The sequence below is a fragment of the Zalophus californianus genome, chromosome 3 (assembly GCF_009762305.2).
Source record: "Zalophus californianus isolate mZalCal1 chromosome 3, mZalCal1.pri.v2, whole genome shotgun sequence".
NCBI classification, from domain to species: Eukaryota; Metazoa; Chordata; class Mammalia; order Carnivora; family Otariidae; genus Zalophus; species Zalophus californianus.
Genome location: NC_045597.1, coordinates 135,135,407 through 135,151,858, shown reverse-complemented (window position 1 = coordinate 135,151,858; position 16,452 = coordinate 135,135,407). Strand labels below are relative to the sequence as shown.

General features: G+C 33.4%; 1 protein-coding gene across 6 annotated transcripts in view; it reads right to left on the bottom strand.

The window, feature by feature from the left end:
- The window catches only part of DYNC1I2 (dynein cytoplasmic 1 intermediate chain 2), a 53,654-nt gene that overhangs the window by 13,971 nt on the left and 23,231 nt on the right, over positions 1–16,452 (bottom strand). For all 6 annotated transcript variants that reach the window (XM_027590470.1, XM_027590467.1, XM_027590471.1 and 3 more), the window contains 8 exons: positions 7,286–7,381; positions 6,905–7,067; positions 6,685–6,784; positions 6,073–6,198; positions 5,045–5,191; positions 4,566–4,679; positions 4,124–4,257; positions 3,094–3,238 (listed from right to left, as the gene is read on the bottom strand). In XM_027590470.1, coding sequence (XP_027446271.1) covers positions 3,094–3,238; positions 4,124–4,257; positions 4,566–4,679; positions 5,045–5,191; positions 6,073–6,198; positions 6,685–6,784; positions 6,905–7,067; positions 7,286–7,381 — 1,025 coding nt within the window. The remainder of the gene's footprint in view (positions 1–3,093; positions 3,239–4,123; positions 4,258–4,565; positions 4,680–5,044; positions 5,192–6,072; positions 6,199–6,684; positions 6,785–6,904; positions 7,068–7,285; positions 7,382–16,452) is intronic.

Sequence of the window (16,452 nt, the reverse complement as noted above, 5' to 3'; positions counted from 1 at the left end):
TGCAATTGCTGGGTCGTAAGGTAGCTCTATTTTCAACTTTTTGAGGCACTCCCATACTGTTTTCCAGAGTGGCTGCACCAGCTTGCATTCCCACCAACAGTGTAGGAGAGTTCCCCTTTCTGAAAAAGGAGAAATCTTGTTTTGCTATTAGGGCAGAGCCAGATCTTAAAAGATACAAAGATACAACAATTTTTAGTAACTCGTTCCTTCTAGTTTATGGGGGCTCAATTCCCTGAGTCAGAAAACCTTTAAAAAAGTAGAGGCCAAAAAGAAAAACATTTAAAGCCTGTTAAATTCACGAATGTGAAGATACTGATTTAAAAAGCTTAAAATGGAATTGGAACAATGTTGCTAAAGAGATTGCCTACTGGGGCGCCTGCATGGCTCAGTCAGTTAAAAGACTGACTCTTGGTTTCAGCTCGGGTCATGATCTCAGGGTGAGATCAAGCCCTGTGTTGGGCTCTAGGCTTAGCAGGAGTCTGCTGGAGATTCTCTCTTCCTACTCTACTTCTGCCCCGCCCCCCCCAACGCCGCAGCGCTCCCTCAAATAAACTTTAGAAAATAAATTTAAAAAAACCCACAAAAACAAACAAAAAAAAATCACCTGCCTATTATTCATAACCATTGTGTTGGAGAGCACAGAGACTCTATCAAGATTTTTGGCAGGGTAGAAATAAATACCAGCAACACAAGTACCATGAAGTATAAATCCAAGATCAAAACAGTAACACTGGGAGCCATGATATAACCAAAAAAAAAAATATTTACTCAGCAGATTGTTGCTGTTCTAGCCTTCATAGAGAATTACTTGTGTGCAGAAAAGTTAGAATAAAAGACAATCTTCCGATAAAGTTTTAGAGGGCCCTTAAACATGTATAAAAACACTCTGTTCTATGTTGGCTCATCCTTTGGCCACTAACACTGGAGAGGTATGTACATGTGTATGTGTGTGTGGAGGGAGGAGACACATGTATCACAGTTGAATGAATAAATGAAGCGCACAGAGGGAAGCAATGCCTAGCTCAATTAGCAAAGAAAGAGATATGCCTGCCTGTCATTCTTATTCAGAAGGCAGTTCTGTGTTGAAATACAGCAAAATACCAGAACAAAAAATACCAACCACCAATCAACCAGCTGTGTGAGTACCACAAAAGCAAGCATCAATCAGTCTGCTATCACAGACATAAGTTCTGTTCTTGTGTAGGCAATGAAGAGGAATTCTTCACTTTCCAATCCTGCTGGTAATATATACAAGGATGGAAGCCTCAAATTTAAAGATAAAGACTGGCAACTAAAGCCCTGAGATATTAAAATAAATCTACAAATTTATAAAAGATTCTTTTCAATTACTGAAAAAGGAAGCTGGCCAAAAACCTAACAAAGTTGGCTTCCGTGTCTATATAAAGGACTACCAAGGTGAAAGCACATCAAGAATTATAGCTACTTGTATGGTTACCTGCAGCCTATGCAGAAATAGTTGGCTTCACCTCTCCTATTCTACACCTTGCTTTGGTTTTACTAGCTAGATTATACGTTTCTTTGCTTGTGGTTGTAAGAATCTTCTTCTTCTACACTTTTCCACTGAAAACTCTCATAAAAAAAACAAAAATTCAAGAACAATCCAAGAAAGAAAACAGATGATTGATTAAATGCATTCAAGGCTCTGTCTGATCCCCATGGAAGAGGAAGCGAACATTGCTAAGTGCCTATTACATGTTAGACACTGTGTTAAGCACTTTTCTATATATTTCCCTCATTAGCCTTAAGTGCTATTTTTATGCTCACTAATGCCAAACATGAAAACGCTCAAATTTAAAAGGCAAGCTTTTAGAGGCAAAGTTTTGTAACTCACTTCATATTACATTGAAAGAAAGCATCATGAAAGAACAAGAGTGAACAGTAAGTCCATCCTAGATTTCTGAGGCCAACTTTTGATATATAAATATGAGTTCACTGTAACAGTAAAAGAACATCTCTTAAGACCACTAGGTTTCCTCAAAGAAGCTGAAGAACCAAATAGGGTTTCTAAACTCTGTCTCATGATAATGTATTCAAAAAGTCAACATTTAGAATAAGGCAAATAGAAACATGAAAAAATATAGCTTAAAATTTAACTTCATTTAAATAGAATCTGATATTCTGATTATGCAGCTTTGCCAACTACAATGTAATACTGCAGAAAAGCCAGATAGAAAAGTCAAGCCTTCTTAAATTTAATACTTTTTTTTTAAGATTTTATTTATTTATTCATGAGAGACAGAGAGAGAGAGAGAGGCAGAGGGAGAAGCAGGCTCCCAAGGAGCAGGGAGCCCAATGCAGGACTCGACCCCAGGACCCCGGGATCATGACCCGAAGGGCTTCTTAAATTTAATATGGGGTCAAATGAAACTACAAGGCCTATCACAAGAAGTAACATTCCCTACTTGGATTTGCCTTGAGACTTTCACTGGAGCAGGTCAATGTCACATTTATCTGGAATTGCTAGAGGATCAGGAATCACTTTATAACATAGTAGGTTTTTCAAATAACTGAAGCTAATTAAAAGCAAAACAAACTAATTTTTTTATTATGGAAAACAAAAATATATATTCATCCCTGCCTTTAACAATATTTCCTTAATGACTTAAGTTTGTTATTATAGCCTTATTGTATAGGACTTATTATACATCCATTATCTGTCTTTTCTCCATTTTCCAGCAGCTCCGTGAGCCACTGCAGCCTCTAAAAGCTCTTCCAAGAGCAAATGTATGGCTTTTGTGCTGGGCTATACACAGCTATGTAAGATGCTATGAGAGATAATCAGGTGCTTTTTCCCCAACTCAATTCAGAGTAAACAGTTCTGTGCTTGAAGAGCCTAAAATGGGAAGACTGGTCTTTGGTTACGTGGGGTTAACATATTTGTCAGCACACTTTTATGAAAACTACAACATCCAGTGGCTCACTCGCGTTCAGTGTAACTTCTTAGCAGGTTTAATCTATCAGTGGATCATTCTAAGCTATTAGAAAGCTTTTCGTCTTTCCTGTGTAGTATTAGAGCACCACCTTGTGTCAGAAACCCAAGGAAATGAGCAGCCATCTGGTGTTTTTAGATACCTTAGTTGTCCAAAGTTTTACTGTCCAGTCAAATGATGAAGTGACAAAAAGATGTGAGAAGTCCACTGCTCCAACAGCTGCATGACAATGGATACCAGTAATTGGTCCTTGATGTCCCTCAAACATCTCACTGATTCCAGCTTTGCTATTTCATAAAAGTGAAAATATTAGGAAAATCTCTTGGAAGTAGACTGCTTATAAATACATCTTATTAAGGATTATATATCAGATTTTTACATAATTTCAACCAACCTAACTCTGCTCATAACACATCAGAGTAACTTATGTTGAGTGTTACTCAATCCAGATTTGATAACACTACTAAAACAGTAAGTACAGTTTGAACTATAAAAATGCTTGTTGACAATACAACTCACAAGTCCAATTATCTGAGGTGATGGAATAGAGACAAAGGGAGGCTATAGGTAAGAGAGAAAATCTGGGCTACTATTTTTATATCAAAAGCTTTGAAGTGAAGGTGATCTGTATTTGAGATGAAATCTGGACACTCCATTTTTCTTTTTTAAGGAAGCAATTGATAAGGTACAGCTAGACAATTTCAAAACAGATTGAACAGCAGGAGAAATACTAGTCAATTTAAAATGTGTATGTGACATTACTACACAATTATCAGGAAGATGAACTAAAGCTCAAAGTCCAAATAAATCAAAATGGAAAAACAGCTGAAAATCTTATTTACAACTTTAAGGGTCAGTATGTGGCATGTGCATATTATATTTGCAACTACTGAAAGCTACTTCCTACCATTAACTTCTGTGAGTACATGCATACATACAAAACCATAACACACCACAACCCATAAGATCCAAAACACATCATGATCCAAAATAACCTTTTATTTTAAAAAGTATTTAAGTTTTAATTTTATATACCTGAACTCAAATACAATTTGTCAAAAATAATGAGTGGCTCTATGACAAATTTCTACTTAAACAAGGGGCAATTTGTTTTTTAATGAGACTATTAAAGGAAGAAATTTAAATAATTTCAAATTCCAGTTTAGATTTACCTGCCATGGCGGCATGCTGTGTACACCGAACCTTCTTCACTCCCAACAACAAAGTTGTTGACATCTCCAATAGGGAAGGACATAGATGTCACAGCTACTGCCTTTGACTGTTTATGAACCAATTCCATGCTATCCTATGTAGAAAAAATTGAGGAAATTATTTTCTAAGTTTGCAACTTTTAATTTTCTAAGAAACATTTCTAGTTTTAATTGGTTTATAAACAATTCTTTTATTATAATACTTACACAAATTTACTTTGATCGAAATGAAATAGGTTTGAAAATAAAGTATATCATGACAAACTATATCTAACAGGTCAGATTTATAAGCTGTTATCATAATACTATTATAAAACATTTATGAAAAAACATAAGCTGGGATTTACATGGACTTAAAGAATAATATTTGTCTCAAAATTTCAGTTTTCCAAGTTTAACCTACCTGTGGATGGGAAAGCATGTCCAGACTCCATGAACAAATTTTTCCATCAGTAGATATGCTAATCAGATTGTGAGCATTTTGTGTTCCAACAACATTTACACAATATACAGGATGCTAAAGAGATGTTAAAAGACATTTTCTGAGATTATTTTGCCAAAAAGATGGAACCATTTTTACACTAAAATCACAGGTATTCTGTTTCACATCAAAACAGTCTCCTATCTTGATGGTATTTTTAATGTGACATTTGATGCTATTCTGTTAATTAATAAAAGCTTGTCTCAGAAGATATATGAGTTTTTAATAAAACAGATTTCTAAAAATACAAAAAAAAAAAGGCCTTCATTTTCGGTGGCCAACTGATGAAGAATTCATACATCAAAGGAAACACATTCTGAGACTTCTCTGATGGACACTACTAAGCATTTAATGGTGAAGCAGCACAGAAATCTAATGGAAATAACCTCTTTACTACTTACTGTGTGTGCAGCAGCTGACAGCGGAGTTCTCTGCACTGGAGTTCTTTTATTGCTACGGTTATCCCACAGCACAATTTGGCCTGAATATGTACCACCAACAACCAGATTTGGATGAAATTTTGCAAACGTAGCAGACATCACAGCTGACTGTAAATAAGTAAGATTTCTATACTTAAGGTTCAAATGGAAGAAGCCTGATAAGTTATAAAAATAAATCTACACACAAACATTTTCCCTTTTATTGTAAGGTATTAGAGATTATAAAAAGACGTAAATTCATTTAAAAATTTCATTTTATTTCAGAATATAAAAATATACCTTTAGAATAGTTTCTGCTTAAGTCAAATGTAATGATTGTTTATATAAATGTATTCAATTTATAAAGAAAGCAAAAAAATTATTGTTTGATTACAGTATTAAATCAAAAGACAACTGGCTCTAACAGTAATCTGACAACAGGGTATAAGCTAGTTTTGATTCAGTTAAGCATTTTTTTCAGAATTATGATTATTAAAAGATTATATAACTTATGCAACTAGAAAGGCTTGCAAATTCTAACCTTCCACTAAACTCACTTTAAAAATCTGCATCTGTTTCCTACTTCAAACATATGTTTCTATTTAAAACTATCTAGTTCCAACTCCTCAGGCCATGTATAAGTAATTCAGTGGGCCGACCGTCTAATTGTTTTTTCAGCAAATAAGTTCATGAGAAACTCCCTGTAGAAAAGACATTATATAAAAGATTTCTTTTATATAATCAATCACAATAACAGAAAATCACAACTGCAAAGGACTTCAGGTGTGATTAAACATAAGAGATGTCAGAAAAGCTACAAAAGGCAGATCATGTTGAACTGAAAAGTCTTCAGTTTTCTGTTAACATCTGTTTGCAAATATGAGGTGGTTTAGTAAATGCCAATCCAATGAAATCATTATGTTGACAAGAAAAGAAAAAAGGCACTTGTCTAAATTCACTAATGAATTCTTAAACTTAGGGAAGACTGTAAGATACCTTTACTATCTTACCTGGCAGTGAAACACATATTCTGGGGTAGTTTTTTTGTATTTCATATTCCATACAAGGGCTACACCATCAGGTTCATGAGGAGCATCTTCATTGTTATTATAAGAAGCCACGAGTAGCTCTGGATACTGCTCACAAGAATCAAGTGGAGAAAAAATTGCTACACATAAGAAATGTTTCACACTCTTAGTGACTCAACTATTTTTATCAAATTATTTTGAAAATACAAATATTTAACATTTCCGCAAGAAAGGTGTCACAAGAGTTATGATTACTGAGGTGTTAGTAAAACTCTAAATTAGTATAATTATTTAAAGTGTTTTAACATTAAAACATTTTATTAAAACACGCTGCAATTTTAACCAAAGAATATGGTGAGCAACTGAAATTAGCAAACCTGGGTTGTGGCATAAATTCAATTTTGAGTTTTAAATTAAATGATGTTTCCAATCCTTTCTTCCAAAGAATTTAAGATAAAATGAATACAATAACAGAACCATCATCCATTATTACTCTAAATGACATACACTGATTTAATTACACAAAATTTCCATAATTAAAAGTGCTTGTTAATTTTAATTTAAAAACGAGTAACCAATTTTGTTACAATTTACCTGAGATGACCAATCCAAACAACTAACAACACGATGCTTTGACCAACGTTCATCAAAAAATTGTCGATTTAATGACAGTTTAGCACCTGCTTGAATCTCTCTACAGAAAAAAACCAAATCCAAAAAAAGATGTTACAACTTCTCACTCTTGATCTGAAAGTAATTTAAGTAATCTTAAAGTAACATTGCTAAAGCCATAATTTTAGCAATTAAACATTACCCTTCTTTGTCTTCCAAATCTCTTCCACTGTAGTCAAAGAAGATGTTAATCTGCTCAGAAAGCGCTCTTTCTACAATTCTTGTAGAATGGTCAAAGAAACTTAAAAATTCCTCTGAGTGTAAGATTTGTTGCTTTTCTTCTTCAGTCAGCTCATGAGGGGGAGCTGGAAAACAAATATTTTCCTGAAGTCAGTCTAATTTACGTCCGTCAAATCCTGTCAATTCACTAACAGTTTGGATCAATGAATGCCACATACTTTTTTCCAACCAGATTCACCTCTTTCATTTAGAGCATTGTAGTCTACTTTAACACGTAAATAACAAAAAAAAAAAAATTTAATAAGAATCAACAAAATTTTTTAAAGTTAATTCTTTAGGATACCTTTACTATCATTTTCTTCATCCTTCTTTAAAGTTTTCTCTTCTTCAGGTTCAATAGGTGGTTTAGGAGTCACCACATCATCTTCTTCCTCTTCGTCTGAAAAAAAAAAAAACACAAAAACACAAAAATTATTTTTATGAAAATAACTGAACTTTTGAGCAACAGTTCAGAAGGTATACAACTAACTTTACATAAATGCAAAAGTAAACCACTGATAAGACAGAACAAGCATCAACACAATTTTAAAGAAATAAATAAGTGGAACTTCTTGGTGTTTATACATACCTATGTGGTATCCCTAATAGTCATTCCAAATTTTGTAGCTACGTAAACTGAATTAAGATATATAAGCAACTAGGACAAATTCCTCATGGAAATCTCTAAAAGCTTGCAAGCATTTATCATTCTAGACAGAACAACATGCAACTCCTGCATAGTTTTATGTAGCATGCTGACACATTAATGCTGTAGAATGAAGAAAATCAAATGTCTAAAATAGCCTACAGAGCTGGCTGCTTACTTGTGATCTGAAACCATCAGCGTCTAATGGGTCTTCATATGGCATAAAGACGGCTTACATTAACTCTCAGGTTGCTATTTGAGAGGCAGATTTTAAAGATAATAGCTATGAGACCACATTTTCTATTCTGTCATTTTAAATGCAAGTCTCATTATCTACCATTGCATGATGTGCAATAAGCACTTAAAATAATGTTTTCTTAACTTGGAACAAAAATATATATTGAGATAATATACAATGTTTATAAGAAGACTATTACTAAATCTCCTCTCCAAACCAAGAACTAACTTAAAATCACTTACTTTAAAATGTTATAGAGCATACAACTCTGCATACCTTCTCTTTTACTATATACTGAGACAGATTTTATGAAGAAAATGCTTATTTTTATTGCCTAAACAGATGTGTCATTTGTCTATAAGGGAATGGCAGCAGGCGTCTGCAGCAGAGTGCATCTTAAGTAATGAGACCCTATTCAATAAGGGGACTTGTTTTTTATAGTCATTTCCCCAACCCATGTTCAAAATTATCTAAAGCACACATACATGCTCCATACACAAAAGAATGGTCAAGGATGGGAACCAGCTGCCAAGTCATGGTCCCAGCAGCCAGGCCAGCTGACTAGATAGCAACAACCAGATGGCACTGCTGGGATTGTGTCTTTCTGCTACAAGGTGGCAAAGGGATGGCACAACATTCTTCCGCCTGGCTGCTTCCAATCCGGTCTCTCCCCAATGGTGAGACTGTGCAATTACCCACACTCCAGGAGGCCTACAGATAAGCCTTTACCCTGCAAACAAAATGCAGCTTGTAGGCCACACCAGCTGCCAAACCACACACGTAGTGTTAGGTTTGGAGAGCTATGAAAATCTTTCAGTCTATAGTATAAGCAATAAAAATATAGCTGTACCTGTAGGAAAGAAAGCTTTAAATGACACTGTATAATGCACACAATGATACAACCTCCAACTTAATCAAAATGATAATGACGTATGCCAATCCTACATTACATGAAATTGAGCGATTTTTACGTTCTGACAAGTTTACAGAACTAGGATAAATGGCACGAATGATTTCAATATATGCTCATACTTTTGAACCAAATGGTGAAGGTTAAAATTTTTCCTTTCAAGGGCCTCAATCAGCCACAAAGGAAAACAGTAATCACTGTCTTTTCAGCCAGCCCAACCGCATTTGTCAGCCCTTTCTCCGTCAATGCAGCCAGAGCAATCAACCTGCCAAACATTCAGAATGGAAAAACAATCTGAAAATACAGGGTATAATGCACCTGCCAGTGAAAATGGCCATTTCAAGAAAAGCTAGTGATCTCAGTGACCCTGCTGAGGAGGCGGTGGTGCAAAGGGGAAAGAACACGTAAAAGAATTCTTAGTGATCGCCACTCTCTTGCACATTGACACTTCCTTACAAAGCATGCCAATTACAGCTTTTGTGCTACTTAAAAAAATGAAAGCTTTTTTTGGGCAAAATAATCACACAGAGAAACAGAAAGACAGTACTCCTTTTTAGATGAATTCTCATATACAACAGATTATTAATCTGAAAACAGTATAACTGGTGACAATTCTATACTGTATCGCTCCAACTTGAAATTCTACCATAAAATCACCTGTAGATGTAATGTAATAAAACAGTTTAATTACATTTAACTCAGAGGTTGACTTCTTTTAGAATAATGATATATTTACACTTCAATTAAAAATTAAGTCTGAGAATATATATATATTTTTTCATTTTCTGGCTATCAGTTATCCTAATCAATTTTGTTTACTTGCAGGGTTTACGGTATGTAAATCCTAAAATCAAAGAGGGGGATTTTGAGACACCCTGGACAGGTCTTCTTGAGCACTGTGAATTATAAATTACAGCCTCCTAGCCACATTGTATTTTCCTCCCTCAACTTTGTTGCATTATACAGCTTCTAAGTACTATTTCCAATGACAGGTGTCAAATTCCTGTCATAATGCATATGGTCAGTATTTTAGTGCCAAGTGACCTCATAATCTACATATTTAACAGAAAAGATCTTGTTTATAGACCATCTTCTCCTTCTAAAATTTAAAATGTAGATGAAGTATGTTAGACAGTGATCTATATCTGCCTCTTATATGGCATTTGCTATGCCTATTTGCCCATATAGATCAGTTTAGTTGTAGAGGTGAATGATGGATTACCAACTATTTAGATACATGTTTTCAGGATTTTGTTTTAGAGTTAATGTACCTACCTCCCTTTCTACATGGATGAAAAACTGATCTAAAAACTATGACAGGTCAAAAGATTAAGCCAAATAAAATTTCAAGGAACAAAAATGATCTGCTCTTCTTAAAAACTACAAAACATCGAATTTTTATTATAAAGCTGGTCTTAAACAATTATCTATATATATATGTATCAAATATTTGGCAAAAATGCCCAGCAGTAATACCAGATTAGAGAATGTTCCTCTGAATAAATACACTCTTTTTAAAAACTAATACGATAGCTACTAAAGGACTACTGACACGATCAAAAATATATCGTAATTCTGAAGATTTTCTAAGCCAGTCCTTATTACATGATAAACTATAATGTATTTAAAACAGAAAAAGAATGCAACAGAGCAGGAAGACTGAAAAATGGGACTGCCATGTCACATCAATTTATTGATGAATATTCATTGCAATATGCTAAGTGGTTAACTCCATGCTTTCTCCGACAGGGAATCTAAGGTTATAAGCTGAGCAGTAAAGAATGCATAAAAGTAGCAGTTACTTTTAAAATGACAAATCTCTTGTCAATGAATGCTAAGACTAGGTTTAATGAACCATTGAATTTTTACTTTGAGTTAACATCAAAATTGTGATGTATTTTGGTGAGATGGAAAGAAAAGCTGCTCTGTAAATTAAGCTGCACCTAGAAATAACACCAAAGAGTGAAATTCCAGTTGTCGGAATAATCTGTTACAATGGAGTAGGTTAATCAAAGTTAAATCATCTGTAAAATGGGTGGCTTTTGTTAAGCTGAAGGAAGGAGTCTTCAGAGCAGGTTTTCTTATCTGTATGTCACATTACACTTAAGAGACATCTAAGCCAAGAATAAGCCACAGAGTACACTTTGAACTATTTTAAAATGTTACAACACATTTAACAGGTAATATGCAACATCCTAGGAAATCCTCACTAAACACTGATACTTTTAAGTCTACCACTTATGATTAATTCTCATTATCAAGTGAAAAACAAGTCCCATCATTAGTGCATTAATGTTGTTCAGAAAATATGTTTGTTGTCTATAAATGTATTATGTAGTTTCATTATATTGGTGTGCCGTATTTTAAGATCGTTTTAATGTCCTATGGAGTATTCCTTATTTACCAAGTATCCTGATTATTTATGGTACAAAGGAAGTAGCCACCAAGTTCTAAAAATCAGAAAATATGTTGCATAAAAAATGATTTAATTTTCAAAAATTCAACTTATCAATAACTTCACAAAATCTTTAATGAGATTAGAGGGAAATGCTTTAATCATTAATTTTAAAAAATAAGTTAGATATGAACAGTTTTCCTTTAATATTTTCAAAATAACCCTTTCATTTCTAGATCAAAATCATTTTGAATCACTTCATTTCAATCCAGTTGTCCATAATTTCATCTACTTATACCTTACTCTTTAAAATCAATATTAAGAGAAACTTGTATTGGGACAAAGCTTCATGAATGGATCAATGGACTCCATTCTTTTTATATTTTTAAATATCTAGAATGATGTGCAAGTTCTCTTGGATTTCCTTAATAATTTAGATCTTCAACAAGGGAAAATATGTAGCAGTCTTTTAAATCAGGAAATATTTTGAATACAGATCTAATGCTAACTTGGGGGGAAAAAAGAAAGAAGTAAAATTTCAACTATGCCATTTACTTTAACACAATTTGTTTCTCTATATGGTCTTTTAATACAAAATTCAGATTTATCTAGGCACTACTGGCATCATTGACGTAGACCCTGATATCTGTAATCTCATAAGTATTACATTTTTCTGATGCCATAATTTCAGATATGCTGATTAAAAGTCTTTAAGATTAAGAACAAATGCTTTAATTTTCAATTATATTTATATTCTCACAGATTCTCTGAGGGTTAAAACTCACTTTTATAGGTCTTATTTATTCTAGAATTTTAGAAAATTCCATTTTGGACAAAGGTAATATTAACCAGGGGGCCCAGAAATTTAGTCTACCTGGGAAGCATGGATTACAGACAGATATTAAGATCATGCAAGAAAAAATTTAGAGCTATTTACATGTAATACTTTTCTACACATTATAAATACTAATCAACGTGTTCCTAAGGAAAAATACCTGGCTACTAAACCAATACCAAAAATAATTGTAAAACTCCACACAGATAAGAAATTGGAATAGTGTAAGAACTGCACTTCACTGGAAATCAAAAGCCAGGTTCTGGTTGTAGCCCTATGTCACCCACACTGTGACCACAGGCTCATCACAATTAACTTCTTCAGGCCTCAATTTCTTCAGGTATAAATAAACTGATAATATTAGATAACATAGGATTTCTTCCTCTTTAAAAATCTATCTAAAAATAGCAACAACAAAAATCCATACCAAAAAGGTAGATAAAAAATAATGCCATTTTCAAAAGAGTTAACAGACTTTTAAAAGCTAAAGGAAGAAAGTAACTTTTCCAGGAGTGTATCCGTGGGCACCATGAGAAGCTTTTTACCTGCCGAGAGTGAAATTGACTGAGGTCACATGTTCTTAGTCAATTTCTTTCACAGTAGGTGCTTTAAGACAGCAAAGCACCTCAGTTCAGAAACAGTACTACCAACTTAAAGAGTAAACTTGAAAGAAGATGGCTAGAATGGTTAAAAAGAAAAACAAGGCAGAATAAAAACCACTGCTTTTTTAAAAGATTAAGATTCAGCCATTTAAAAAAAAAATGGTAGAAAGATAAGAGTTAAGCCTAAGACCAATTTTTATCTTCAATTTAGTAACTCATATTACTCCTGCACTGATTACACTGCCTACCCAAGTTTAATTTACTGTCTGCTACACTCAAATTGTAATTTCAGCAATTTTGTCTCATAGTGAGTTTTGGAATATGTTACATAATTCTTAAATGGAAACCAACCAGGCAAAGTTTGAGAACCACTGTATTAAAGCAATGGGTAAGTCCAAGTACAGTTAAGCACAAAGTGTTTTTATTATAAAACCTTAATTTCAGGGTTTTTCTTTCCCTCTTCCTAAAACTTCCACAAATTGGGAAAAGAAACTTAATGGTAAGAGCCCTAGACATGAAAATAATTTTAATAATATAGAAAGGAAATGATCTCATTTTTATAAATAGCTTCAAAGGCTAAGGATGGCCCCATGGTACCAGGATAAATTTCTCATTCTCCTTCATTTATATAACTAAAAAGAAAAAGCAAAGAAAGGATGACCTAATGCCTTTATATATATAGCATATACTCAATAAAATTGTAGAATCATGAATGCTTGTTAGGTTGCAAATGAATAAACATGGACCTTTAAATTAGTATCTAAGTCTAGTCCACAAAGGAAAATTTTAAAGGTAGTGGTGCTGACGCAGACATACTCATTAGAAACTGGGCTGAGTTCACTTATCTTGTCACTTTCACCTGCGATCAGTAAAGATAAAAAAATTGTATTTAGCACTATGAAAGAACAAAGCTTTTTATTCATTAATCTTAAACAATTACTATAAAATATTATCCTGATGCAGATATACCAATAAATAAGTTAATTAAACCACGCTATCCTTTAACGAAGTGTTTTTCAAACTACTGGTCTAACTAAACCAATGAATTTAGCACATTATGGTCATTTTTCATTTAAAAAATGAAATATAACAAGAGAAGGGGGGTGCTACTTAATAAAACTTTTGTTTTGGTTATACATCTGTATCCATGCTTACTGTATTACGCTATAAATTGAATTTTTTATCATAGGTTAGTACCATAAGAGCACAAAAATGCTGCTTCAGTGACAGCATGAGAAAGCTCACCTTAAAATCAGACTTGGTTTAGAATCTTAGCTACACCAGCTATGTGACCCTTGATAAACTATCCCTTTGAGTTTTACCTTCTTCATGTGTAAACAGAACCTATACTTAACTCTTATAGTTTTGGTGAGAGGATTAGAGATTAAATGTAAAGTGCTTCACACTGTACCTGATATGTGAGCACTCCTTGTGGTTAAAATTTTCAGCTGTTAATTTAAACAAAGTTTGAAGAACCATTACAAACAAATAGCTAAAACTGAAAGATGTTAACAGGTTCAATTTTGTTCAAAGCATTCAGAGGGATACATAGAACACAAAATAACAACACATTTGTATCTACATAGTTTGTCAACATGGAACTCAAGAAGGCTTTAAGGAGAATCTATAATGGTTTCATTTATGGATATAAGAGCAAATAAAGACTAGAATATGATATAGTCATATTAAAACCAAGAACTGAGACTAATCATACTCTTTCACCCAATTACATCAATAATTATACTGTAGCCCATTAACACTTGAAAATAACCTATTCCCAGTAGTTACTTCCAGAGTAAATGCATGACAATAAACAATGCAAGTAAGCAAAATCATTCTCCTTAGTAGATAAAAGCAATTAATTCCTTCGCCAAATACTATGTTCTTACTACATGCCAGGCACTATTCAACCAGGCAGGCATTACAGCAATGAAGAAGAAACAGTCTCTATACTCAGAGAAAATCTGGCAAAGAAGTTAAAGTTTGGTGATGCTAAAAGCCTTGCCCTAAATAATTTAAAACTGAAAAGAACAGAGTTTATCTTGTGCTTCTGGATCATCAGCTTATCTAACAAATCATGATCTTTCACATTTTTAGTTACTTACAAAATAAAAACAGGAAAAAGAATTTTTTTAAAAATGCTAGTCTTATACAGCTATACACTCAAATTAGTTCAATGGCAATAAGTTACAAGTTAATATTTAAATATTTACACACATCTCAAAATAAGCAATTAAAAATGCACATTTCAAATAGGATATAAAATCATATGTGTATATATATATATTTATGTGTGTATATATACAGAGAAAATTTTTAAAAAAAAACATTCTAGAAAACTGGAAACAAAATATTAATAGTGGTTATTACACAATGGAATCATGACATTTCCTTTATATCCTTTCTGTATTTTTTAATTGAAGTATAATTGTCACAAAAATCCTGTTAGTTTCAGGTATACATCATAGAGATTTGGTATTTTTATACATGACAAAATGACCCTAACAATACGTCTAGTTATCTGTCACCATATAAAGTTATTGTAATATTACTGAATATATTCCCTATGCTGTACATCATATCCTCATGACTTACTTATTTTATAACTGGAAGTCTGTACCTCTTAGTCCCCTTCACCCATTTCACCCACCCTCAATGTCTGCTCCCACTCTGGTAACAGCCAACAGTTTGTTTCCTGTATCAATGAATCTTGTTTCTGTTCTGCTTGGTTTTTTGGTTGTTTTTTAGACTCTACATACAGTATTTGTCTTTCTCTATCTGACTTATTTCACTTAGCATAATACCCTCTAGATCCATCCATGTTGTCACACATGGCAACATTTTATTCTTTTTAGGGCTGAGTAATATTCCATCTCCTTTACCCATTCATCTATCTATGGACACTTAGGCTGCTTCTGTATCTTCAACTATTGGTTGAAGATTGTTTTCTTCAGATAAATACCCAGAAGTGGAATTGCTGGATTGTATGGTGATTCCATTTTAATTTTTTGAGGAACCTCCATACTCTTTTCTAGAGTGGCTGCGCCAATTTACATTCCCACCAACAGTGTACAAGGGTTCCCTTTTCTCTACATCATCACCAAATCTTGTTATTTTTTTTCTTTTTGATACTACCCAATCTGACAGGTATGAGGTAATATCTCACTATAGATTTGACTTGCATGTCCCTGATGACTAATGATGTTGAGCATCTTTTCATGTGTCTATTGACCATCTGTAGGTCTTCTTTGGGAAGATACCTATTCAAGTTCTCTGCCCATCTTTTAATTGGGTTTTTTTTTTTATATTGTCTAAGTTCTTTATATATTTTGGATATCAACCCCTTCTCAGGTGTATGATTTGCCAAGTTCTTCTCTCATTCAACAGATCGCCTTTTAGTTTGGTGGATGGTTTCGCAAAAACTTTTTAGTTTAATCCCATCTGTTTATTTTAGCCTTTGGTGCCCTTGCCTGAGGAAACCGGTCTAAAAAAATAGGTATGGCTAAGACGATGTCAAAGAGCTTACTGCTTATGTTTTCTTCCAGTTTTATGGTTTCAGGTCTTACATTGAAATCTTTAATCCATTTTGAATTTATTTTCGTATATGATGGAAGATAGTGGCCTAGTTTCATTCTCTGTATTTTCTAAATTCTCCATGATATACTACTCTAATAGTTAGAAAAAAATATTTAAAAAAAAGGAATTCTTCACTTAAACTGAATATGATAGGCATTACCCCAAATAACTTCAGAATGCTTTACATTTCAAACAATCCAAAATGCATTGCATAAGTATGATGGAATAACTAAAAATAAATCTCCAAATTACTAGATGAAGAAAACCAG